General features: G+C 33.4%; 3 protein-coding genes across 4 annotated transcripts; 1 reads left to right on the top strand and 2 right to left on the bottom strand.

Annotated features, from left to right (window-relative positions):
- Positions 1-23: 23 nt before the first annotated feature.
- LOC123693299 (TBC1 domain family member 5-like) lies at positions 24-10997 on the bottom strand. Of its 2 annotated transcripts, none has more exons than XM_045638320.1 (13): positions 10797-10997; positions 10653-10720; positions 9565-9702; positions 9190-9289; positions 7174-7290; positions 6845-6972; positions 6158-6208; positions 5418-5520; positions 4482-4600; positions 3800-3942; positions 2943-3135; positions 2334-2550; positions 24-1678 (listed from the first exon to the last, which is right to left on the bottom strand). In XM_045638320.1, exons 1-13 carry the CDS (start codon positions 10803-10805, stop codon positions 1403-1405), a joined length of 1662 nt encoding a protein of 553 aa, XP_045494276.1. In that variant the 5' UTR covers positions 10806-10997; the 3' UTR covers positions 24-1402. The 2 variants fall into 2 exon arrangements, with proteins under 2 accessions (XP_045494276.1, XP_045494277.1); XM_045638321.1 differs by having other exon boundaries at positions 2334-2547.
- A 642-nt stretch (positions 10998-11639) lies between these two features.
- LOC123693301 lies at positions 11640-13328 on the top strand. Its single transcript, XM_045638326.1, has one exon. It carries the CDS (start codon positions 11889-11891, stop codon positions 13257-13259), a length of 1371 nt encoding a protein of 456 aa, XP_045494282.1. The 5' UTR covers positions 11640-11888; the 3' UTR covers positions 13260-13328.
- Positions 13329-17200: 3872 nt separating this feature from the next.
- Positions 17201-26438, bottom strand: LOC123693387 (transmembrane protein 181). The gene is made up of 12 exons (XM_045638460.1): positions 26174-26438; positions 25968-26071; positions 25014-25172; positions 23671-23773; positions 23190-23343; positions 22562-22642; positions 21885-21984; positions 19737-19864; positions 19018-19164; positions 18384-18486; positions 17948-18172; positions 17201-17348 (listed from the first exon to the last, which is right to left on the bottom strand). The coding sequence occupies exons 1-12, from the start codon at positions 26320-26322 to the stop codon at positions 17215-17217; spliced, it is 1587 nt and encodes a 528-aa protein (XP_045494416.1). The 5' UTR covers positions 26323-26438; the 3' UTR covers positions 17201-17214.
- Positions 26439-26720: the final 282 nt, after the last annotated feature.

Raw genomic sequence — 26720 nt, 5'->3', positions numbered from 1 at the left:
TAATGTAAAAGTATAGAATAAAATTGAGTCTTACAAACATTTTATTGTACTTAATTCTAGTTTACAATAAATTCTTAATAAAATTAACAATTATAGTTATACAATGACTGAATCATTCAGAAAACGAAGAACCAATTAATTTTATGAAATCTTTAAAAGCAGTTAAGAATAACAATTGTTCGTGAGCAATTAATACTTCCTTGATGTATAACTAATATATTTATTTTGCGCTTACACATTTTTACAAATTTTATCACAGAATATTTCAAACTAAACTAACAAACACGCATTTAATTAACATTATAAAAATTAATAGTAACAATTTGTAAAGTGAATGAAAATTCAGCGTAAAAAATCATAACTTATTTCATAAAATTTTTGTAGCTAAGCAGAATAAGACATAAAAACAATAAACGCTTTTAAAAGGAACTACAATAATGTATGTAACAAATATTCAACAAATACAGACCAAAACTTTTGCTATATAGATTTCTATGGAAAAAAGATAAATACTAAATTGTTTCTTTAATATTATTAGCAGCACATTTATATATAATAAGATACACAATTTGCTGTCTTGTTATAGACCATGTAATGTGTTGATTACCAACTTATATGCTCATTTGATATAAAATATAAGAAACAGATTCAAAACAGGTAAAGAAAGAATCAGGAAAAGTGGCTTTAAATGCCTACTAGTACAAAACGAGACAAAGTCTGTAATAAATTACAGTAACCATGACATAATAGAACATTAATATTTTGCAAGGATTTATCTTCTGTAGAGGTAACATTAAATACCTGAGCATTTTTTGTCACCGATTATAGTTGATGTTTTATATGTAGTAGTTTTTCTAGTTTTGTTATTGACAGGCAGTTATATTATAATATACGTTGAACTGATATATTTTAAAGAATCAAAGAGATATATTTGACTAATGTTTTATGAAATTGCATACAAAAAGTTTTAGTATGCTAGTTTATTTACTATCTAATCGTAATTTTTATAATCATTAATTATTTTTATTGTTCGATCAAGCTATAAGAGACCTAATAATAAATTCTTTAACATTTCCAATACCAACATAACAAGTAGTTCCTTTATACACATTTTAATATCATACAAAATTGTTTACCTTTGTCTATAGCTCAAGTTTTTAATTTATGGATCATATTTTGCTTGTAATAATCTCTTTTTATACTGAACAAATGGCACACAAGAACAACCACACTCAGACAGAAATAATCATATAAATCTCCTATTATGTTTTAAAGGAATTCCTTACCAATACAAAAAATCCCAAATTTTTTCTAAGTCACAAAAAATGTAATCACTTTAATAAAAAAAGAATACCTGAGTGCATCAATGGTAGTAACTGTATAGCATTAGTTTGCGCCGTAGTCATTCTGTCCTTATCCGTAGCGGGTCCAGGAACGGCAGATCACTTGTACTATCACACTCCACTTGGTGGAACACTTTTAAGGGCACTTCCTTCACTTTCTGATTTAATTTAAGTTTCACTTGGTTTTGATTCACTTTTTTGGATTTTCCCGCGAGCATAACGACGGGAACTAGTTGTTTCTTGCCGACCGCGTCGTTCGATTGATTTTCTGCGGCTTCTAGTGCGGTTTCTACGTCAATGAGCGCGTGGTTTCGGCACTGCAGGAGCGCCGCGAGCTGTGGGTGGAATTATATAATTTAACAGTTTGTCTTTTGAGTTTCATGGTACAGAATACTATTTGTCAAATATTACAGAAGGGGCATACGTGCATTTAACATATTAGGATATAACACGCGCTCAGTATACTATAGTTGCATTAATAGTGAAAGACCAAAGTCATGTCTTTTTAAGTCTAGTAATAGAGCAGCATAGATCGGTGCATGAGTACAGACACTTAATACAAACTTTTTACAGAAAAATATAGGTAACTATTGACCGTAAATCTGTTATGTGCTGCGTCTATGTATGCGAGATGCTATGCACTTTTTTTGCTGTGTGTACGTGTGCGAGCTGCTGAGCTTTTTGTGCCGTGTGTACGGGCTGCTATGTAATATCTTACTATGTGCTGCCACATGGCAAATAAGTTTGACCTGATTACTCCGCTGTATCTGTGTATCTGCGCAAGTTTTTTTTTATTGTATTATCTGTGTGTACCTGTGCGAGCTGCTGCAGGGCGGCGGGCGGGGGGCGGTTCAACGCACTAATCCAAGTGCGGCTAGTGAACGCAATACACCCCCCCCCCTCCGCTACGCCCTCCGAGTCCTCAGAGTCTCCCGCCCACTGTTCGAACTTCACGCTCTATAATGTACCTGAATGTGTGTATGTGTGTACCTGTGCGAGCTGCTGCAGGGCGGGCAGAGCAGCGGGCGGGGGGCGGGGCAATGCAGCGCGCAGGGATGCAAGTGCGGGCGGTAAGCGCGCACGTACGAGCGCAAGTGCGGCTAATGAGCGGGCTACATCTCCCCCCTCTGCCACGCCCTCTGACCCCTCAGAGTCACTCTCCCTCCCGCGCTGCTCGAACCACACGCTGCCGGTCTCCTCGCACCTGCTGAAGTTCGTAATCATCATAATTATTTGCCTTGACCAAGTACGTTGGTGTGGTAGGAGTACAGGTGATCATGAAATGAATTAGTGAAATATATCAAACCAGATGTAATGAAAAGTAGCGACTACATAATATTTGCACATATCAGTTCTACGTGGATAGATTAAGCACATGTTTAACTTCCACATGCAGTTCGTCTAGATTAACTTGATATGTTACGATTGTAATAAGCACGTAGTATTATAGTATTTAAGCTATGTTGTACTCAAAATAACAGACATTACAGATACGTTATCCAAACGTTATAACACCTTGTCACGTTGTTTTACTGTCATAACACAAAATCTAGCAAATCAATCCAAATTATTTACTCCATTTTCGAAACAAATACGTACGTGTGTTGCGAATTAGCGGGCACATCCTGCGGGGGGGTGACCATTGTTACGGGGGTCACGAGCGTCACCGGTGTGGGAGGGCGCGGGTGCCGCGGGTGCCGCAGGTGCAGCGCTAGTGCACAGACGTGCGCCGCGCACACGCTCATGGGACGCATTAACACGGATAGTGCGGACCCAGTGTCGCAGGATAGTACTGGAATGGGTTATTTACTTAATATTATACTAGCTTACCGCCCGCGGCTTCGCCCGCTTTCTCTAAAATGATTTGAGATTTAAACTATCCTATTTCTCAAATTGGATCGAACTGCACATGGTGTGCGAATTTTATTATAATCGGTTAAGTGGTTTAGGAGTCCATTGTGACACGAGATTTATATATATTATTAAGATTAAGATGAGTAAAGTTTTACAAGTTTTTGTGATTGGATATTTAACGATTTATTACAAAACGATTATGGGTGCTTTTCCACCACAGGTGCGAGGATGCGTAGCGAGGGGTGTGTTAATAAAGAAACAATCATATTGTTTAATTTAGTTTGAACTTGAAGCGTTCAGTATTAGAAGTGATGTTATTGGTTATTTACAAACACATTCTTCGTTACACATCCTCGCAAATTATTAGTGGAAAAGCACCCTTAATGGGTTTTAATTGAAATAACACAATAATAAGAGCATTGGTTCGAATGTATGGTAAAATTAAAGTATTGGACAGAAAGTTTTTAAGTTTTCATCATTACCAATTAATTTTAAATAAATAAGTACATTATTTTTTCCCAAAAAAGAAAGCAATAAATCACTTAATATTTCGAACCAATTCTTTCAAAGGTACATTAAAAAAACAACATAAATAGACTCACATGTACTCCTTATAGCAATGAGCATAGCAACTATAATGTAATGAACGTTGGGCAGCATAGGCCCATCGGAGAATATGAAGCCCCATAAATGAGGTATTTCTGTCCTGGGGAACTCTCTACCGAATAATAGCCTCAGCCAGCGACTGGAAATATAAATAAAAACAAAATTATAGGCACATTTACATATACATATTACATAAACATACTTTATTTGGCACCAAAAATTTACTCAATCTATTAGACTACAGGCCCATGTTGAAAAATTTATGAACTACCAGGTGACCTATCTAGAACGATATTAATAAGAATGTATAAAATAATAAGATTCAGCACTACCTGAGTGCAGATGAGAATTCGAAAGTACAGGTAGATTTTTCTCCTTGTCTCCATGATTTTTGTACGGCATTGCGGAATAATGGATTAAAAGCAGTATTGAAATAGTATGACACAGATGCCGTACAAAATCAAATGACCAAATTTACCCCGGCAATTGTCGGAAAATAAAAAAAAAATCCGACTTTGTGGACCACCGTTTTTGTCGATTTCATATCATCAAAATCACCATTAAAGAAAAGTAAAAAATAATTGTAGAGTGTTTACACAATTGTTAATATAATTTTATTTCTTAAATGCAATGCAATGATGACGAAATAATACGGTGAAAATAAAAATCGATATATACATGCCGAACAGTTCCATAGATATATTACAGTTGCTGAGATGTGCGGCGAGCTCAGGGTCCGCTGGCACTAAATAATCCTCTCTCACTCGCTCTAAATACCGCACAGCTTCATTTTGATTCTGTAACAGCAAAGAGAACAGAATAATTCGACTAATATTATAAACGAGTTTGTAAGAATTTATGGTTTATTTTTATTTATCAATTTTACACAGCAACTTTTTATTAATTTTTTGTATCAATTTCATAAATCCATACACATTGTAAACCTTTCTTCTTGTAAACGGGTTTCTATAGAAATGCTTTTTTTTTTATTGGGTACTATAAAAGTGCTGAGAAGTTATAACTGCATAATAATCTTATAATATATATAAATCTCGTGTCACAATGTTTGTCCTCAATGGACTCCTAAACCACTTAACCGATTGTAATAAAATTCGCACACCATGTGCAGTTCGATCCAACTTGAGAGATAGGATAGGTTTTATCCCGGAAATCCCTTGGGAACGGGAACTATGTCGATTTTTCTTTGAAAACGCGGGCGAAGCCGCGGGCGGAAAGCTAGTTAAGTTATAATATTTAGAGCAAGGATTCCCAAACTGTTTAAGGGACGACGTGAGTCGATCTGCTTATATTCATCGTGCGCATCGCCTTTATTAATTTTAACCCTTACTTGATGATTTCTCTTTAAATTATTTTACAATAAAGAAGTCGAGTTAATATTTTTTTCTTCTTCTCTCCCTAACCCAATTTATATTCTTGTATTTTAGGTACCAATATCGACTGTTTCTGTTTAAAATAGTCTATACCCACCCAGGGTAGGGCGCTGTGACAAAAAACTTAACATGAAACTGCGCCGCGAGCTGAAAAAGATTGGGAACCCCTAATTTAGAGTATAGAGTATTATATATAATATAGTTATAAGATTAAATAACTTACATGTAAGCTTCTAGCAGTAGGTAAGCGACCACATGACGTCGGTATCACATCTCCAGTTGTATAAAATTGTTCTAATCCCTTCATCACTGCATTGAATAACATACTGAAACATAGAATGATCAAGTTAAAATAATGATAACTCTAATGGTATATTTTAGTTATATATTTGGTTAAAAGCCTTGCAAAAATATTCTATTATAGAAGTATTAAACCTTACTTTTCAGTAAGTTAGCTGGTCTAGATCACACTGTTCCTAACCACTGTCAAAAAGGAGAAGTTTCTCAGTTTGATTATATGATTTTTCTGTGTTTCATTTTTTATTTAGTTTCCTCATACATTTTTAGAAGAAAAAACTAACTTTGCTTTCTCACTTGGTTCAATTTTATTAAGTTGCTATAAAATATACATTTTTGAACTTGTACTGTACATTTTGTAATAAGAAAATAAATTCTTCTGTTTATATTTACGCTATGGATTTCTGATTAAGTTTATAAAATCAACCAGCTGTCACCAGTCACTTAGTATGTCATGTCACAATCATTCAGCAAATATAGATTAAATAAACATTTGATTAACCAATATTTCTCACAATATACCTACAGTTGCACTCTGATAATTATGTTTTCTATAAACATCTTGACTATAACATGGACATGGATTAAAGTTATTATGTTAAAGGCCAAAATCTGAATTTCGATGCATATTATATTATTAGTTAAATAACATAAAAATATACTTACTAACTATCATGTTCCAAAAACCTTTCATCCAAATAGTACCGCAGTGTATCACTGAAAAATTATGTAAAACTTTTAATTTATTACCTTAAAATATTAAATAAATTTTCTATTACCCATTTTGTAATAAAAGAGCAACTTCCGAATCGGTGGTAAATGATGAAATTATGACAATTCAAAAGTACTTCTAGAGGAAGTCTAATTGAATAAATAAATGTTTGAGTTTTTATTAAATACAAGATTTTATATTATATAATAAGCATACATTCATTAAATCTTTATTGGAATTACAGATCAGCAGTAACTCCTTACTCCCACATACAAAACTGAAATAGGTCTATAATGAGATTAAACGCCTTGAAATAATCAATGAATGTTTCAAATGAAGTATTTCATCATCCCATACCAAATCATAATGATTTTTTTTTACTTTAAGATGATATTAAAATAAGACATTCTCGATAAGACCGATTGACCCATTGAGCTCCGAGCGGCCCGATCGGTCCACCACACAATAGATTTTCTATTGTGTCTGTGATTCCGGGGCCTGAGTTAATAATATAAGTAAGATAAATGAAGCTTCAGATATATTTTTCTTATACCTTTTTCTTTTCTAACAAGTACAAGTAAGTAATCTACTGTACTAGGCTACAAGATTAAAATAAATCGTCGTAATAAAAAGAAAATTACCTCAAATCATTGGGCGCAAATTTTCTATCATTATGAAGCTCATACAAAAGTGGTGCAAGTATTTCGTGCATTCCCTGGCGATATCCAGGACTCGGGTGTGCTCTTGCCCAGAAGAATAATACGCGAACCTTAAAATAAATAAAAAAATATTTTAATTGATTTTTTTTTCATATTTTTAATATAACAAAAAGTTAAGTACAGAAAACAACAACTTACAAAATGAATATATCATGCTTTAAACAATGCCTTATTGAATAAAAAAAGACATTCACAGTGTATTTAACAAGGATTTTCGAAAAAAATTTAGTACATATAAAAAAAAATCTTACCATCATATCTTGAATATCCTTATCTCTGAAAAATACTTCATCAGGAAATGTTCTAACTACATCTTGTAAAATTAATGCTTTGAGCTCATTGTCACAGAAATGCTGTTTCCAGGCACTCTGAAAAACAAACAAAAAACGAAACCTGTATCATTAATAAAACCTAACAATGGAATGGAACAATACTATTTTTTCCTTTCCCTTTATTATTTATATTGTTCTGTGTCTACAAAAACATATTTTACATTAATTTATATAATAATGCTATATTTAAATCTCTACAATATCTAAATAAATACTTGTTTATGGAAATATAAAATAAATGGAACAAGTGGAATGAAGTTTTTCTTTATCTTTGTGCAGTGATAAGTGACCCTGAGTATCATATCAAAGGCTGTGGGGTTCAATCCCCAAAATAAATATTGTTTTGTTTCAGTTTCTGAGACAGAAAAAATATAAGAATATTATATGTAATAATATAAGTTTTTCTTAGAAAAGGATTATGTTGAACCAAGTGATACATCCAGATATATTTATTTATAATATCATGTCTGTGCATAATTCACTGCATAATTAAATTCAATGAAAAAAGGAAAACATAAAATATAAAACAATAAAAAAAAAACTTTTATCGAAACAGGTTCCTTTTATAGTCCATTGAATAAAAAGTTCTAGAGTGCGTGAGTTAGTAACGTAAGATGTTTCTTCGGAAACATGTCAAGAGTCCCTAGGTAATAAACTTACTAAAACCCCGGGACACTAGGAGGAGCCCCGGAGTGGGGGGAGGGGGGAAAAGGTCCATTTTTTTCATTTTTCGCTTAAATCTCAAAAACGGTACATGTTAGAGAAAAACTTTCAAGGAAAAGTTGAAAGGCCATAAAATTATCTACAAGTTGTACCTAAATCATTTTTTCCTATATCCTACCGTTTCTGAGTTACACGCAGTAAAAAATGATTTTGGCTCAAACAATTTCCCCATACGATCAAAAAATATTTCTTTCTTCCAAAAAAACTCAAATGTGCAACTTGTGACCGGTACTGATAGATTGCTCTTAATTAGTTCTATAATTGGTAAAATAAACACATTCCTCCATGGAAGCCTTTAGGAGGAATCGATTGTCAAAATATTATATTAGGGTAGTTTGAGTTACTGAACTTGATCTTTTTATTTTTTTCTTCCAAAAAACTCAAAAGTGCAACTTGTGACCGGTACAGATAGATTGCTCATAATTAGGTCTATCATTGATAAAAATACCAGAATCCACCACGGAGGCCTTTACGGGGAATTGAATTTTATTAGGGTAGTTACGATACTTGAACTTTTTATTTTTTTTCTTCCAAAAAACTCAAATGTGCAACTTGTGACCGGTACTGATAGATTGCTCTTAATTAGGTCTATAATTTGTAAAATAAACACATTCCTCCATGGAAGCCTTTAGGAGGAATCGATTGTCAAAATATTATATTAGGGTAGTTTGAGTTACTGAACTTGATCTTTTTATTTTTTTTTCTTCCAAAAAACTCAAAAGTGCAACTTGTGACCGGTACAGATAGATTGCTCATAATTAGGTCTATCATTGATAAAAAAAACAGATTCCACCATGGAGGCGTTTAAGAGGTATTGAATTTATTAGAGTAGTTAGGTAAAATAAAAAGCTTTCGAATTTTTCACATTTCATGGGATGTAGCTCGAAAACGGCTGCGAATAGAAAAAAATTATTTAGGTACAACTTGTAGATAATTTTATGGCCTTTCAACTTTTCCTTGAAAGTTTTTCTCTAACATGTACCGTTTTTGAGATTTAAGCGAAAAATGAAAAAAATGGACCTTTTCCCCCCTCCCCCCACTCCGGGGCTCCTCCTAGTGTCCCGGGGTTTTAGTATGTTTATTACCTAGGGACTCTTGACATGTTTCCGAAGAAACATCTTACGTTACTAACCCACGCACTCTAGACCCCCCTTGGAGGGACTCATTCAATGGACTATTAAGTGAATAACGCAAATAAAGATATAACTTTACCTCATCATTTTGTGAAAGAGGATCATCTCCAATAACTGCACGTGGATCCATTGATAATTTCTCTTTTAGATCATTGTACAAGTTTCTATGGCCCTTAATGCTGTAAGTAAATATATATAAGTAAAAGAAGATTATTTCTCTAATATGCACAAGAAACATTAGACACCAATTAAATATCATTTTTCTGTTTATTAATTTAACACATTATGTAAGACAGCAATTCAAATTCCATTGTCTGTTTATTTCTGTTGCTGCATTATTTTTTAAATGTAATCCTTTTTCTCAATGAATAAGCGCAATCCAAGGTGGGGTCTAATTTTTTTATAATGTGAAATTTATATTGAAATTTCAAAAATTCCACATACAGTTACGTACCTTAACATAATATCTCCTCCATCAGGTGATGGGATTGCGTTCAACATGACAGCCCAAGCTAAGCTACGAGGCCTCACTAACTTCAGCTCTATGGATGTCTTCTTCAAATATTCCATTGACCATGTTGGAAATTGTAGACTAAAAACACAATAAATGTTTAATATAACAACTAGAAGTGTATTAATTATTATTTAACTGCCCAGCTTCCGTAGCTAAATTTTGTCCATCTATACTTAATATTATAAAGCTGAAGAGTTTGTTCGAAAACTAATCTCAGGAACTACTAGTCTGATTTGATAAATTCTTTCAGTGTTAGATAGGCCACTTATTGAGGAAGGCTATTATATCATCACGCTAAGACCAATAAGAGTGGAGCAATGCGGGTAAAACCGCAGGGCACAGCTAGTGCTTAATGTGACTCACAAAATGTTCCTTTTTAATCTTAATATATTCTTAATATATATTATAAAGGTGAAAGTTTGTAAGTATGGATGTATGGATGTTTGTTACTCTTTCACGTAAAAGCTACAGAACCGATTACAATGAAATTTAGCACACATATACCTGGAGGTAACTTGGATTAACACATAGGATAGTTTTTATCCCGGAAATCCCACGGGAACGGGAACTATGTGGGTTTTCCTTTGCAAACGCGGGCAAAGCCGCGGGCGGAAATCTAGTTGTGAAATATGTTTCTAAATATGTAAAATACTTTGTGAGTTTTATTTTGAATAAACAAGAAAATTGGCTTTAATGTGAATAAATCATAATTTGCGTTTTAATTAGATTTCATTCTATAAAAGTATTAAAAGTAAGTAAGTAAAAACACTTTTAATTTTATAGGTTTAATATTAATAAAAAGAAAGAAAGAAATATTTCATAGCTTTAAAGATCTCATTGTACTTTAAAAATTTGAAAAGTTAGAATAATAATTATTATAACATATTTGTCAATTGTCACACCCAAATATTTTCTTTTATGCACCTACTATATTTTTTTATAAACTTCGGGAATTAATAAGAAATTGTATCCGAAACAAAGAAATGAATTTTATCTTTGCGATCTGATATGTACATAATATTACTTACTTGTAATCGACTGCTTCTCTGGTAGTCGAAGAAGGAGAGTCCATGGAATCGTGTTTAATTTTATGCTCCTTGAACAAAATATTTAATAGAAATAGTAGAAAAAAAAACACACATAATAAATAACCAGTTTTTCGTTGAACTTACCATATTCATGTCAATTTATGCGTTGAAAATATACAAACAAGAATGAATTTTATACAACAATTATTATTGAAAAAACATTTTAAAGTGTCTGTTTAATATAGTTATGTGTTTCTCCTATATTCCGGGTAGGGTATTTTCATGAATCAAATTGAGTTAATACAAATATGTTTGTACATCTGATTCTGCTGACAATTATTGACAATGTTGACAAATGACAATAATCGTATTGTGGAAGGTGACAGTTTTTACTTTTTGTATTTGAATTTGATGTTTTTTTTTGCTGTCATAAATTGTTTTTGTGACAGTTCAGAACAGACTATAAAAATATGTATATATAGTAATAATTAGTCTATATTAGGTACATTAAGTAACATTCACAGGTAACAGTTTAGGTATGTACATTGTAGATGGTGCATTTTCACTCTAACCACATAAAATAAAATAAAAAACTAGTCCTTCATGCAAAAGTTCAAGCCTAATAATTACAATAATAAATACATAATATTGTAATTTATTGGCTTGGACCTCAGTCCTCAACCCATTAGAGGAGTTTTCTGCTAAATTACAGTGTTATAAACTAATAAAACCACGGAATGAAACAAAAGATCATAATATTTCTAAAGGTAAAGTTTACCTGCGTCCAGACTCATATATTTTTCAAATTATATCATAAAATTCTTCAATATTAATAAGAATAACACTTCTTCAATATTAATAAGAATAACAAACTATAATTAACATGATACAATACAATACGATATATTTTAATATGCTGGGGCGGTTGATAGCTGACTTTTAATACCTACGATTTGTGTGTAATATAATCTGTGCAAGTTTATTCTGTGACGAAATGTGATTCTTTCTCTTTTTAGTTAACGAACGCGCTTGCTCTCTGAATTTTTTAATTATTTTGAGAGCGAAACAAGTTTAGATCCTTGGAATTTACGATCAAAAATTCGTAAAATTTATGTGTTTTATTGAAAGTGTTTAGTGTTGATGAGAATAATGCGGTGCAAAGCTATTGTTGTAATGTTACACGGGACCAAAACGCAAGCGCTGCTTCTTCGACGATGACCATAAGCGATCGCAATCATGATCGCCAACTTGCCGCTGCTGTTCGCTAACGGGAACCCGACCGATCTATCAAAGGTCTCTGCTGCCGAGTTGGAAAAGTTCATAACATTCATGGTGACATGTTCCTGGGGTCATGATACTGCCAAAGATATCAAACAACCGCCTTGGTGGCCGAAAAATGTTGTATTCTGTCACCCGTTTGTTAGACCCTGTAAAGTTCCACAGGACTGGGAAGCGAGGCTCAAGAATTTAGTAAAGCGATGCTATGACTATCATAAAAGCGCCTTTCTGTTATTGTTCTCGGCGCACTTAGCTCGATACGACCGGAGTATACTCACGTACGTTGACAACAACGACCACACCACGTCTCTCTACCATGGTCCGACTGGAAGGCTCTTAGTAACATTTAGAAATGAGAACTTGATGTATGATAAGCCAGCTGATATTTATTTGTGTGATACTTGTGACAGTCACTTTGATAATGTTGACATTTTAAAGGCTCATGAGAGACTGTGTAACAATGAAAGCTATCAGACATCTTGCTCTGGTTCTTTACAAGAATTTGTGTCTGCATTAAAGCTCAAACCAATACAAGAAGAGAATGAGGAGAAAGTCACAGATAATTGTGTTACAGATGTCCGGCCAAGAAATGGTCGGAATGCTGCAAGCATAGACAGAGGCCCACCATATCCATTTTCGTCTTTGGCATATTTGAAAAATGCCAAAGTCAGTGTTCAAAGAGACACTAGCTACTCTCGTGAAAGAGTAGAGAGGTATTGCTGTAATCCAATAATATGTAGTAAAAATGTAGGTAGTAAAGGCAAAAATCATGTGTTTCCAGTGCGATACAAAAGGCCCATAGACTATTGGCACAGAAGTCATGTGTTTCCAAATCAGAGGTGTAAAACGGTTCTGGATATAAAGGGTCAGCTATTGCTTTTAAAGTGCAAGCCGGTATCAGTTGATGTAACACGGATGTCTTTAGAAAAAATAGAAGAATATATAGATAATCTTCAGAAAGAAGCGCTGAGTAGACAGTGTGTCGAAGAGAAAGATATTGTGTATGTGGAGCCTGATACTGAAACAATGGAAGTGGATGTGAAAAGCTGTGATCCATTAAATAAAACTGACAGTGAGTGTGAGGTGATTGATCTGTGTTCAGACAATGAAGAGACTAGTGTTAATGAGAACTGTGATCCTAGAGCAGGGATTACTTGTGTTATGAGGGGCGGGGCAGTACTGCGGCGCACCGCAGCGACGCCGCACGCGCTTCCCGCTGAGCCTTGTGGTGCGAGACAACGACCCCTCTCCTCGCTTATATTACAACCCCATCCTGTAATTCTCATTACTCACTCTCTGAACAATTTACAGACTATAGCATTAGATTGACTGTATGTATTTTAATATAGGTATGCTGACTTATTATTTATTGTATTCCTGATTAAAAAATTAATGTCATACAATGTTTCATTTCTAAACTGGCTATGACAATTATAGAATTAGAAGCTGGCAATACTGATCGGCTTTTTGGCTTTGTTCAAAATGGCGGTTACGCGAACACAAAATGGCGTATGACAGGGTTGTCAACGTATTTCGATAATTGTAAAATTAATGACTAATGTCAGTAAATGTTGTAATATGTTGCTCAGATGATATTTTTTCTGTGAATTAAGGAGATTGATATGATTTAAATGAACATTTTAAAAGTACAGAAATGAAATAAAATCTGATAATAACTGCACTCAGTTTTATGCTCAATCAAATAGAACTAATCTTTCAATATGTTAGAGGCTTCATTATTGCAATAATATCGTAATAATGAATTTTGCAAACACTGAAGTTGGCAACACTTGCATAAGAATGACGCGATCTTGTGGTAATATAGCCGCTGATCATTGATTCTCGTCTTTCTGTAATATAAGTATGTAATAAGTAGGTACTAGAAATGTGATACCTAATACCTTTAACAAGTATTTCTATTTTATATGCCTTAGTTTTTCTTGTCGACCTCATTATCGACATTTTAATGTTAATTTTATACTATTTGTAAATTTATTATTAATATTAAAGTTAAATATCTTAAATCAATTATAAGACTTTTACTAACATAAGGATGCTGATAGACTAAGCACTAGAGCATTTATTTGTGCATCATTCGCCATTCTATATTCATTTTATATATCGAACATGATGCTCGATGTTTTATTAGAACATGATTTTATAAACCAACAAATCACATGTATTACGGCAAAATTTTACCTACCGACAGTGTTCAAGCGAGGTACCTAGTACCTACCACGAAATGTTATACATATTTTAAATGCGCATATTAAACCGAACAGTGCGTCGAGTATTCGCAGGAACATTAAATTACATAGTTCAGATGTAAACCCACCCTTTGGAATGAACATTGAACAAAGAAGTAGCTAAAGCATCTGAACGCTACGGCCATAGAATACAAGTGTGGCTTATAAATTAACGGGTAGGTAATAACCAGTTAATCCCCGGAGAAAACTGGCTTAAACTAGTTTTAACTGGTTGGCATTAAAAAAATAATTCTATTTCTATACAATATGTTAATTGGTTGAAAGATAAGGTAATGTTGTAGTTAGTTGTCGGTAGGTACCGAGATTGAGTTGTTTGCTTTTTTTTCAATAATATAATCCATAGGCGTTGTGAATTGTGATGTTCATTAGTGGGATTGGTCTCAGTGCCGGCGTAAGGGCCACTGACACCCCGGGCGAAAATATTGTGGCGCCCACTTAAGGGAAGCAATATCAAGTGTTAGTTTTTTGCTGATCCCAAGGAAAATTATATTAAGAATTTGATTTAATATAAAAAAAACCGCAGAATAAAAGTCTGCTCAGAGGACACATGACTCTAACTATATCGTTAGAAGCGCTCCTCGACCACAAACCCTCAAAAAATCCATCTTAAAAAAATCTCAATACAAAATATGCATATGTACACCATATACAGGGTGTCTCAAGAGAAAGTTTATATTTTGTGGATGAATAAAAAAAAAGTAAGCGGTGTATTGAAAAAATGTTTATTAATTATTAAAGTGCATAATATGGGAATTTATTTCTTAAAAATAATATCGTCCAAATGCAGTCCATTGCGTTCACGGCACTCATTTAAATCGAACAGTAAAATTACAGTATTTATGACAGCTCGGCAGGTAGACACAGTGATGGCTGCCATTTCGTGCTGGATATTTTCTTTTAAATGCTCTAGAGAAGTTGGTTTGTTGGCATACCTACACTTTAGATTTAAGATACCCCCCACAAGAAATTATCAAGAATAGAAATTAGCGAGGAATTATTGGCCCTTACTTTTCCGAAGACGAAAGGGGGCGTACAGTTACAGTAAATTCAGAGCGATGGTAGACGAGTTTTTAGTGCCTGCACTGCAGAACTTTCCTGGCTATAACCAGAGAACATGATTGCAGCAAGACGGAGCTACATCACACACATCCAATATGTCTTTACCTCGAATGCATGAAATTTTTCCGGGAAAATTGATCTCTAGGAGAGGTGATATAAATTGGCCTCCACGCAGCCTTGATTTAACTCCCATGGACTTTTTCTTGTGGGAGTATCTTAAATCTAAAGTGTATGCCAAAAAACCAACTTCTCTAGTGCATTTAAAAGAAAAGATCCGACACGAAATGGCAGCCATCACTGTGTCTACCTGCCGAGCTGTCATAAATAATTTTAGTGTTCGATTAAATGAGTGCCGTGAACGCAATGGACTGCATTTGGACGATATTATTTTTAAGAAATAAATTCCCCTAATATGCACTTTAATAGTTCTAGTAGAGCCATTTTAATAGGCAACATTTGACAGTTCAACAAAATTCAACAACGTAACCTAGTAACGACGACATAGAATAACATGATATTTCGTTTTGTTAGAACTGCACATTTGCTTAACTTTTTAAAATTACGATTACATATTTATAATAATAATGACCAATACAAGTAATTTTAAGATTTCATTTTACTGATAAACCATTCTAAACATAATAAACAATTTCTGAATTGAAGAACTGACGTCGCTACAATTTTGTGTCAATAAAACTTTTTTCTTTTTAAATACCAGAGATGTTAACTCTAAAAATCGAAATCTGACATCTAGAATCGAATGCATTGATTACTTGTGAATAAAAATCATCATAAATAAATAAATTCGATTGACAAATGTTTCAAATCCGTATCGATTAATTCACTTTAATCGATGTTTTTATGCAAGTTACATCTCTTCGAAGATAAAATTGATAGACGTCAAATGTTGCCTATTAAATTGGCTCGACTATAATAAACATTTTTTCAATACATCGCTTACTTTTTTTTATTCATCCACAAAATATAAACTTTCTTTTGAGACACCCTGTATTATGTATATGCACATAGCGTAGGGCTCAGTTCTGAGGTTTTGCTCCAGGAGAGGCAAGATACTCCAACTCGTAGCTCCAACTTCAGACCTTGGCGATGGCCTGATTGGTCTAAATAACTTAATTATTGTCGCGTTAAAATTATCAATAGGTATAATCATTGAATAGAATGATATCTAAGAGAAAAATAATTTAAGATAGGTATTAAAGTTTGGCTTCAAAAATAATTTTTTGCCATGCGAAGTGAGAGTGCGGCTTAGTATGATGACGTCACGCCGTGTCGCGGTCGTTGCAGTTTACAGTTGCTGCGGCCTGCGGTACCAACAATTCCTTGGTTACTCCCGCGATATAAGCTTCTTGGTTACTCCACGTACCTACCTACCTACTGTTAATTATTAGTACCTATGTCTTCTTTCAAAATCACGCCTTAATAAGAATAGAAAAAAATATTTAAAGGATGAAGTTTAGACCTACACGTTTCTAAAATAACATCGCGGACAGTACGTAATGGACTTAACTGTAGGTAGGTAATATTTTCTAAAGCAATCATAGAGCAATAGAAAACTTTGTGACGTGACGTCAGCGACATGTTTCAATTCTGCGAGAAAACATTTAAATATCCCATTTCTCATCATTGGTGAAAATCAGCATATTAACTGATGAAAATTGCTTTTATAAAAAATAATTATTTGTTTCGATGAATTTACTGTTGATATACTGTTGAATTCATCAAATTTTCTCTTACATACTTTTTTACGTATTTTCTATACGGCAACATTGTGTCTCGGGATATTTGTTAACTTCATTTTACACAAAGGGAGATTAATAGGTAATTTACAATACATAAACACTGAAAATAACGATAAATTTTGTTTACTTTGTTTTATTGTATAACAAGAAAAGAAATACAATATACGTAGGTATACAGTATAGGCAAAATATATTGCATCATATATTTTCTGTATTTGCTCTAGAGTGAGAGTTAAGAGGACGCCGGCTTTCTTCATCTGAACCGTAGATGACATCTTCATCCGAATCGTTGATCATCGAAAACGCTGGATTGTCTTTGGTTATAGCGGTTTCTGGAAAAATAAAAATTTCTGTTTATACTAACCTATCTATAAAAGATAACTTATTTTTTTTAAAGAACGAAAAATATGATTTGGCTCAAGAATGAGTTTGAATATATGCTACGTGACTCGGCTCAACTCTTAAGTGTCTTAACGTCTTCACAAGAAAGTGAAATTTTAGTAACTACATAACTAACATTTAAATAAATATTTGTGTTCTCTGCGTTTCTAACTCGTCAAAATACTTATTTAAAAGATTATAATATTTGAAGTTAATACCTACAACTTACAAGTATCACAAATATTTATTGTAACAACAAACATTTGATTGGCGAAACAAATCTCATTACTACACGAGTATCACAACAATCTGTACCTACTCACACAGTAATAAATAATAATTGTGTTTAACTTCACTTTATGGTATTAATCAACAGACTTCAAAAAAGGAGGTTCTCAAATCGACTGCTTTGGCTTTCTGACTGCACAGGTAAACCGATTTTTATTCATTTTTATTCAGTCAATTTCAAGACGATTTAATTTTCTGTTAAAAATAATTATTGTTTACTAAGCGAATTTTTTCGCTTACCGCTTATAAAGACAAGTCTTACCATGTAAAGATCCAGTTCCAGGCGAGAAAAGATACGCCAGTATGTACAGTATGAAGTTAAACAAACCATACATAGCCATGAATGGTGCGGATGTATCAAAATGGACCTTCGGTTGCGAGGCCCAATGGTCCTGTAGGGCCGCGGGGCCCCAAGAGTGGAGCCCTAGGATTGTGGTTATCGATATCACGGACACCACTATTATCGATAAACAGCGCAATCTTATATCTAAAAAAAATATTAAGTAATTATAGGAAAGATTGTTTGTTAGTATGTATTGGTATGGTAGCAGCTCAACATCATGATGCTGATAAATCATATTTATGACTATAATAGGTAGTTATTTTTTTTAGCAAGATTTTCTTTACAAATTAGATTTTGTACTATGTCTCTTATAGTTATATTCAGAATAATAAATTATTATGATCGATGAACTTACCAAAAAATGGCATATTTCTCAGATCACTATATGCCTTGACTACAAGTATAAGCAGGTACAAGAAGTATAGCGCGACAGCACAGAAGAAGGTTAATTTTATTATCTGTAAAAAAATAGTTTATAATTATTAGTGCATCATTTGCTAAAATTAGATACTCTATTGTCAATGTTGCCAGCAAGAGGAATCACTTTATCGAAACTTCATATCTAATATATAAAAATCAATGCCACTTTTCGTTGTAATTCCATAACTCGAGAACGGCTGAACCGATTTCGATAATTCTTTTTTTATTATATTCCTTGAAGTACGAGGATGGTTCTTATGTAGAGAAAACGTTAATATGTACCACGGGCGAAGCCGGGGCGGACCGCTAGTTATATATAATTTGTAAATTGTGTGCCTCTTAAGCAAAATACATTTGAATTTCAAGTTTTGGAATTATCAGGAATTTTGAATACTATGGAGAAAGCGAAGCACGTTCATTGCCATTTAAAAATATTACTGTGAAGTATTGCCAGTTATTTTTCAAACAAAAATATTTAAGTTGTTAATATTGTACAATTAAAACAAGACTTTTTCCTGCTTACAATGAGAGGTTAATAAATAATAAATAATAAAAATATAAGCACTTACTCGATAATTAGGATCCGTTAGGTAATTAAATGTTGGATCGTAGTATCCATAGTACTTTTGCCACACTGTTACGATCATCGCCGGTGTCCATACTAAGCCGACGATTATAACTTTTAACAGATAAAACGACACAAAACTTCTTTCGTTCTGAAAAAGACAGTGTGAATTAATTTTCTAAATAATTACAACTTTACAAGAAAATAGAGCAATGTTTTTGAAAATATTTATGGTTCTAAAAATTATTTATTTCGAATTCAGTTGAGGAATCACAGTCGATGCCATTTCGGGCCAAGGTCATTTGAAGGAGAAATAGTAGGTTTTTAACACGTATTTAAATTGGTTTTAATAAAATTGTAATTATGAAAGGGTATCGTTATTAACCTTAATTATTATCTTATTCTTATCATCATAGACAAAATAATATATTCTCACTATATTTGAGAGATATCAATACCTATACCTTCAATTTAGATGGCATTAATTGACAAAAAATAAATATTTAACCGAAAGAGTATAAAAAAATTAGTTCGTTGTTAGTAACTGTTCTCAATTATCCCGGTAATACAAATTAAAATACCGCCTGACCATATTCTTTTTTTTCTTAAAAAATATTAAACATGGTTTTTTCTATTATTTTCATATTTTTCATGGTAACTAAGTAGTTACTTACTTAGTTATTATTTTTTTTAATATACAAGCAAATTATTAATTCATATCACCTGTCTCAGTCCATGGTACAAGGCTAGCCACGAGAGCATGACGCAAGCTAGGAACGTCGTCTGGAACATCGTGTCGACGAACGGCGCAAAACACCCGCCCGATACAAGTCGTAAGGGGTATATTGGGTCTGGTTATAAACAAACATAAATAGTATTTATTAAGTATACATTTTTTATTTATTTTTCGAGATAATATTATGTTGATGACGGTACTGTACAATTATATTTTTATACTAGCTGTGCCGCGCGGTTTCACCCGCGTAGCTCCGCTCCGCGGTCTTAGCGTGATAATATAGCCTATATTACTCGTGGATAATGTACGTAGGCGGTCCCAAAATTACCCGACCTGACTTACGTACTGGCAGTTTTATTCGATTAAATACTCTTTTTAAAAAGGCTGATCAATGCAGATTTTAAATTTAGAATTCGAACACGCTAGGTCATTTGTTATTTGTTTTGTAGTCCTTGAAAGTGAACGCTGTCAGAGAATTTTCCATATGGAAAAAATTGGTCTACGATACGTCATTCAATACTTTCATTTGAAAGGCCTCAGCCCAACTATCATAAAAAAAGAGCTAGATTCTACATTGGGGGAGTCTTCTCCTTCGTTTACAACGGTAAAATATTGGGTGGCCGAGTTCAAACGTGGCCGAACGAACTGCCAAGATGAACCTCGCAGTGGGCGATCAAATGAGGTGACTTCGCCAGCAATAGTAAAAAAATCCACAAAATTGTATTGGATGATCGTCGACTAAAAGTGCGCGAGCTAGCAGATATGGTAGGCATTTCAAAAAGTGCAGTACATCGTATCTTAACTGAAAACTTGGACATGAGGAAGCTGTGCGCAAGGTGGGTGCCGCGATTACTCACACTAGAGCAAAAACAGCGTCGTGAGGATGTTTCAGTCGAGTGTTTGGCAAAATTTCGAAGCAATAGTGCAGAGTTTTTGCGTCGATTTATTACCATGGATAAAACGTGGGTTCATTATTTCACACCGGAGATGAAAGAACAGTCAAAGCAATGGACTGCAAGGGGAGAATCGGCCCCAAAGAAGGCAAAAACGGTTCCATCGGCAGGAAGAGTCATGGCATCGGTTTTCTGGGACGCTCGTGGGATAATCTTCATAGATTATCTACCAAGAAGAAAAACCATCAACAGCGAGTTTTACGCAAACTTGTTGCAGCGTCTAAGTGAAGAAATAAAGATAAAACGGCCTCATCTATCAAAGAAAAAAGTTTTGTTTCATCGGGACAACGCGCCAGTCCACACCTCCAGCATTGCGATGGCTAAAATCAAAGAATTAAAGTTTGAATTGCTACCTCATGCACCTTATTCATTAGATTTGGCCCCATCTGATTATTTTATGTCCCCAAACTTAAAAAAATGGCTCGGTGGGAAAAGATTTCCAAGCAATGAAGATGTTGAGTCTACGGTTAATGCCTATTTTGAAGAGCTCGACGATTCCTACTACAGACGCGGCATTGAAGATATAGAGCACCGCTGGGAAAAGTGTAAAGGACTACAAGGAAGCTATGTAGAGAAATAAATATAATTTATTCCATATTTTTTGTTTTTTCTTGGTTAGGTCGGCTACTTTTGGGACTGCCCTCGTAGCTGATGCTACTGGTGGTGGTGCTGTTTCGAATGGTGAAAGAATTTTTAAAATCGGTCCTGTAGTTTATGAGCCTATTCATTAGGTACAATCAAACAAACAAAGATTTTCTCTTTATATTATTAGTTTAGATGGGCTGTCAAAATGACATTTCACCTATATATTATGTTAGTTTGAGACGATATTTCAATGGAATTTAATCAAAAGGGTTACAATATAATAAGTTTAAGTATCGTTATAAATTTGTTGTAGTTGTGTGTTCGTTTAACTATCTGTATTAAAAGAAGACTATTGCTACGTGACTTTAGACACGCACGTAAAGTGAGCGAGGTTGCGATTCGTCTTTAAATCTGTTTATGAAACGTCTTGAAATAGGACTCTGTTTATCTCTATAAAATGAATTAAAATCTCTTTCACATTTTAAGTAATTAGTCACTTACTAACTGTACTTAGTATGAAATTTTAATTTAAAATATTATGTAGGTACCCTAGTGTCTTAAACATCAAGTAAAAAATTCTAATAAAATAGTTCTTACCATTATATAACAAGAGCAATGGTAGTAAAATAGATAACCACTTCTGTTCAATTGCCCAGTCTTGCGTAGAGTACTTCCGAAGCGTATGCGCAAACCAACACTGCAATTATTATTAATAAACTAAAGAAAAGCTACAAATATGTTTTATTTCGTATGAATGCTGGAACGTACGTTAAGTCATGATACTGTCTCGATGTTTTATTGAATTAATGAAAATCACATACACAGACGACAAAATAAGCGTTATGAACGAAAAACAGACAATTGAAGTAAATTGTGGCTAATTAGCCACATTTCGGCGTGTCACCCCAGAGCGCTCACACTAGCTACCTACACCTTTTTACTTCACATTCGTCGCAGGAAATTATTAAGCTATTGCATAGCTTCTATCGCGGGCCTTGAGCGCGGGGACCGAATCCAGAAATTGCGTAACGAAAAACCTCACGCTCCCCACTCCGACAGGCACGGAGGTGTGGCTTGAAGGCATAGCATCCAATAGCTTTACCGCGGCAGTCCCCGAGTGCCACACGTCTTTTTTTTATTTCTCGGAGTTCAATTGAAAAATACGTTAGATGTTTGACAAGGATTTTATAAACTAAAGAGAAAATGCAGGCGATAACATCACAAGTTAAAGGAAATATGTAAATAATTGTCATAGTTTATAGTTAGATACTTACAGCAACAGAGAACGTAGTTAGTAGGAAAATGAATCTGAACCAAGTCTCCATTTGTGTGAATACTGGATTGTAGGTTTTAAACTGTAATAAATAAAATTCTGGTATATTTTACGATAAACTACTGGGCTGATTTTAAGAATTCTTTTAACGGTAGAAAGTTGGAATATTCCTCAATGTCTTAAACTATTTTTGGTATTTTTATCTGGGTAAAAACCCGGGAGAGAGAAGAGAAATTGTAGCAGGATATATACACACATTTTATCATATCTCACATGTGCAGATGCTAAATAAATCATTCTTAGAACAGATGTGAAATGCATCTGCCGCATGTTGAACCAAATAAGGGAGAGAAATCAGATAAAAACGGGCGTTTAACCGACTTTTAAGAAACCCTTTTAACCTACTTGTTTATCAAGTATAAAATACATTTATGATTCATTTCTTGAAATAGTTGAAATACTAAGAATTTTCTTTACTCAAATTAATGCCAGTAAATATTAGCAAGTTAGCAAGCAGTCTTCTCGCTCTATTGTATGATATATTAAATTATGAGCGACAGAAAGAGACAGCTAGGTGAAAGTCTGCCCCTTAAAAATGTAGGTGATGTGTCTAAGAATGTGAAACTTACATAAAACATTACTTCGCGTATAAAATATCTTTTATGGAACTCTTGTAGACCATAGAAATGTATGTTGAGTACGTAATGCGTGTATTCTAAGGAACCCAGATGTAAAACCATCACTTCTTCGCACACTTGTTTCTGACATTTTAGATGGAGTGTTCTGGAAAAATTTAATCTAGTTTAATCACAGTTTTGATAATTCGAAGTTTAAAATTTTCGATTGATCGATTTCAAGGAAAAAAGCGTTATTATCAATTTATTTTTAGGTGAAATTTTAAAATGATTATTCTATAACTGATGAATGAAGCTAATAACGGTTACCTAGTTATCGTAGCACTAAGGATAAAATTAAATACGTGTATTGTTATCTAGGTACATAATATGTTTTATGTAGGTCGTAAAATGTCATTAGTGTAAAGTTGGTGACTTTACACTAATGACCTTTTACGAAGATAATTGTGGGTAAAGAATTAGGTAATTTTCTTACCTATTAGTTGCATCTGATTCTGGCGTTAAATTGACAGTTGAGTGGTCGCTCAGCACGCCATCTATCGATATACTTATTTGGAAGCTCTTATCAAATATTTCTTCTGCAATAATTAAAAAAAAATTTAGGTCAATTCAAAATATCTCAGTGACACACAGTACTAAAGGGGTTGTATCGATAAAACGATTTCGTTTCTAACTTGATTTTATAGTGATGGTCCTAGGTACTATTAAAATAATTGCTATTAATATATAGGTCGTGGATACAGTAATTAATATAGTTACGGTTCAAAGTGCCCGTAAAAGATCGAAACGAATTTGTTCGATTAGGTACTTACTTTATGTTCAACTTTTTGAAATAAAACAGAAATGAGTTTCGACAACTTTTACCTAATATCCTCTAGAAAACATTATCTTCTTATAATATACATATATACGAGATGTCGAGTTTGTATTGCAGCTGAAGAACGTAAATTTGAACATATTTTGTAAAAAAAAGTAATAAATTTAATCATAAAAAATAAACTGTCTTTATTTTACTCTAGTTCACTTATTTGCGTCAGTATGTCATAAGCGTCATTATCTGTCTCGCTCACACTTTATGGAATTTCTCTCTCCATCTTATTTAAACCACGCTGTGGTCATTAGGAACGCTTTGGGTACATTAAAATCGTTTTTTGTAATTTCAAAGAAATTGTTATAAACAGACTTTGTTTAACAAAAAAATTTTTATGGCCGATCTAAGATATAATGGAGTAAGTGTTATACCTCGTTAGAATCCTTATTAAATGCGCTAACTTTTAAAGCTACTTGCCAAACTGGAGTAGTACATTTTTTTTTCAGGACGATCAGTTGAAGTAGTGCGAAAAATTAATTTTGAAAACTTGGTACGGTATAAAATAACATTTTCCTACAAGTTTGAGTGATCGGCACAGAATTTAGGATGACAGAGTACATAAACCACTATTCGGGATGACGTAAGAGAAAAAAAATTGGCAAAAAGTAAATATTTGTAACAACTGGAATGAAAAAACTGTCACATGGTGTACATTTTCTGGAATTAATTAAAAAATCCATAACTTCAAAAATACATGACTTAATTTTTTTTTCAATTTTTCTGATAACTGGTGTGGCATTACCTTTCAGAAAATTTCGGCTTGACGTCGACTTATGGGACACCCTGTATATAAATCTCGTGTCACAATGTTTGTCCTCAATGGACTCCTAAACCACTTAACCGATTATAATAAACTTGAGAGATAGGATAGTTTAAATCTCAAATCGTTTTAGAGAAAGCGGGCGAGGCGCGGGCGGTAAGCTAGTTATATATAAGTTCATACATACCATCATTATTGTTAGTAATGATTTCAGCAAGCAACCACAACTGCTGGACGCGAGTACCCAACGCGGGACTATGCAAGCGGTACGGTCCAGTGAATATTGTGCTGGCGTTCTTTAGCACGCTGGTAGCTGATATAGATGTTGTCATTGTTGGTGATGGACCTGGTTTATTTTTTTATATTAATAATTTTAATAACGCTATAGAGTAGGTATACAGATCAGAAACATATCTTAACCTACACCGGCACAGAGGGCGATCGTTTACGGTCTATATCAAAATGTTATGGCGATTTATATTGAAGGAAATACTTTATGCTGCGTTTGTTGCAATTGTACAAATTATTTTTGGACTTTTTTAAATTTTATAAGTTAAAAAAGCTCAGTAGGAAGACAAAAGTGAACAAAGATAAATTAATAACAATACGATCTAATATTCGTATGAGTACCTAGTAGCTAACTTAGTAAGTACGAGATTTACCTACAAAGTTTACAAAAACAAACTATATTCTATTTCAATATATGTATATCAATAGAGCGCTTGAAAGAATGCATTAGAAAAAAGTTACATTAGACGATACAGTATTTTTACATTTAACACACGATAAAAACTAAACCCTTATATTACGTCACGTGCTCTCTTCACTCACTGTCGTCTGTCTGTATGAGACATTGTTTTTAAAGATTTTTATGTAAGTACTTTAAAAGGAATATAATTAAAATTTGTACTTACCTCATTTGTTATTTTAAGAACAACTTAATGAACAAACCCCTAGTTAAAAATATTTATTTTGAAACTAATTAGTTAGGTACTTTGTAATATTTTTTTTATTGTTATTAATCGAAGTTTATTTTTATTTTATGAATCGAATGGATATACTTTCGAGTTTATTTTATAAAGCCTGTGCTAACGACTTTTGCGATACTATAAACTGAAAAGATATAAAAGTTATAACTCACCCGCTAATCCTATGAATACTCCAAGACCAAAACATGCAAAAAATGCAATAATAACCATAACAAATTCTCCTTTGTGCATTGAATATACCCGCATTTGAACAGATCTGTAAATATTATAATAATATTGAGGTTCAATATTAAATAAAAAAATAAAAATAAAAAACTTATTTTTACAAACAATTAAACTAATAAATAAATCCACTTACCTCTCACAGCGATCATGGTGGTAGGCAGGGGCAATATATTTATTAAATTCGCTAAATAAATCACTAAATTGTGATAGAGTGTTGCGAATTTTATAATTCCAACCCCCGCTAGGCAAATGGTAGGAATATCCTACATTGGCGGAATCCATTTTAGCCTAACTTAATTTACTATAACAGAAATAAATAATTAAAACTCTGAAAAAAGCAAAAACGTGAACCATACGTGGTAAAATACGCAGTTCGTAGCGGAATCGTAATCGGCTTGTTTACAAGCATTATTGATTTTCGCGGGACTTGCCATAGACACGCCATGATGGATATTACGTGGCTAATGGTTCCGTACTATAGATACAAAAACTAGTCTATTCAAAATTATAATGTTCTAAGTTTAAAAACGTACCGATTAATAATAAATGCATAATTTTCATAAAAAGAATGAAGTTGATTTCGATTATTAAGTATTTCATCTTCACTCATTATTATTTGCTTAAACCTATACTTAAATTGGTTGTATCCTTTTTTTATATTTATGTTTTGATTTTAAATA

This window comes from Colias croceus, chromosome 7, assembly GCF_905220415.1.
Source record: "Colias croceus chromosome 7, ilColCroc2.1".
Lineage (NCBI taxonomy): Eukaryota > Metazoa > Arthropoda > Insecta > Lepidoptera > Pieridae > Colias > Colias croceus.
The sequence above is the reverse complement of the archived record's forward strand: the minus strand, read 5'-3'. Positions and strand labels throughout refer to the sequence as shown.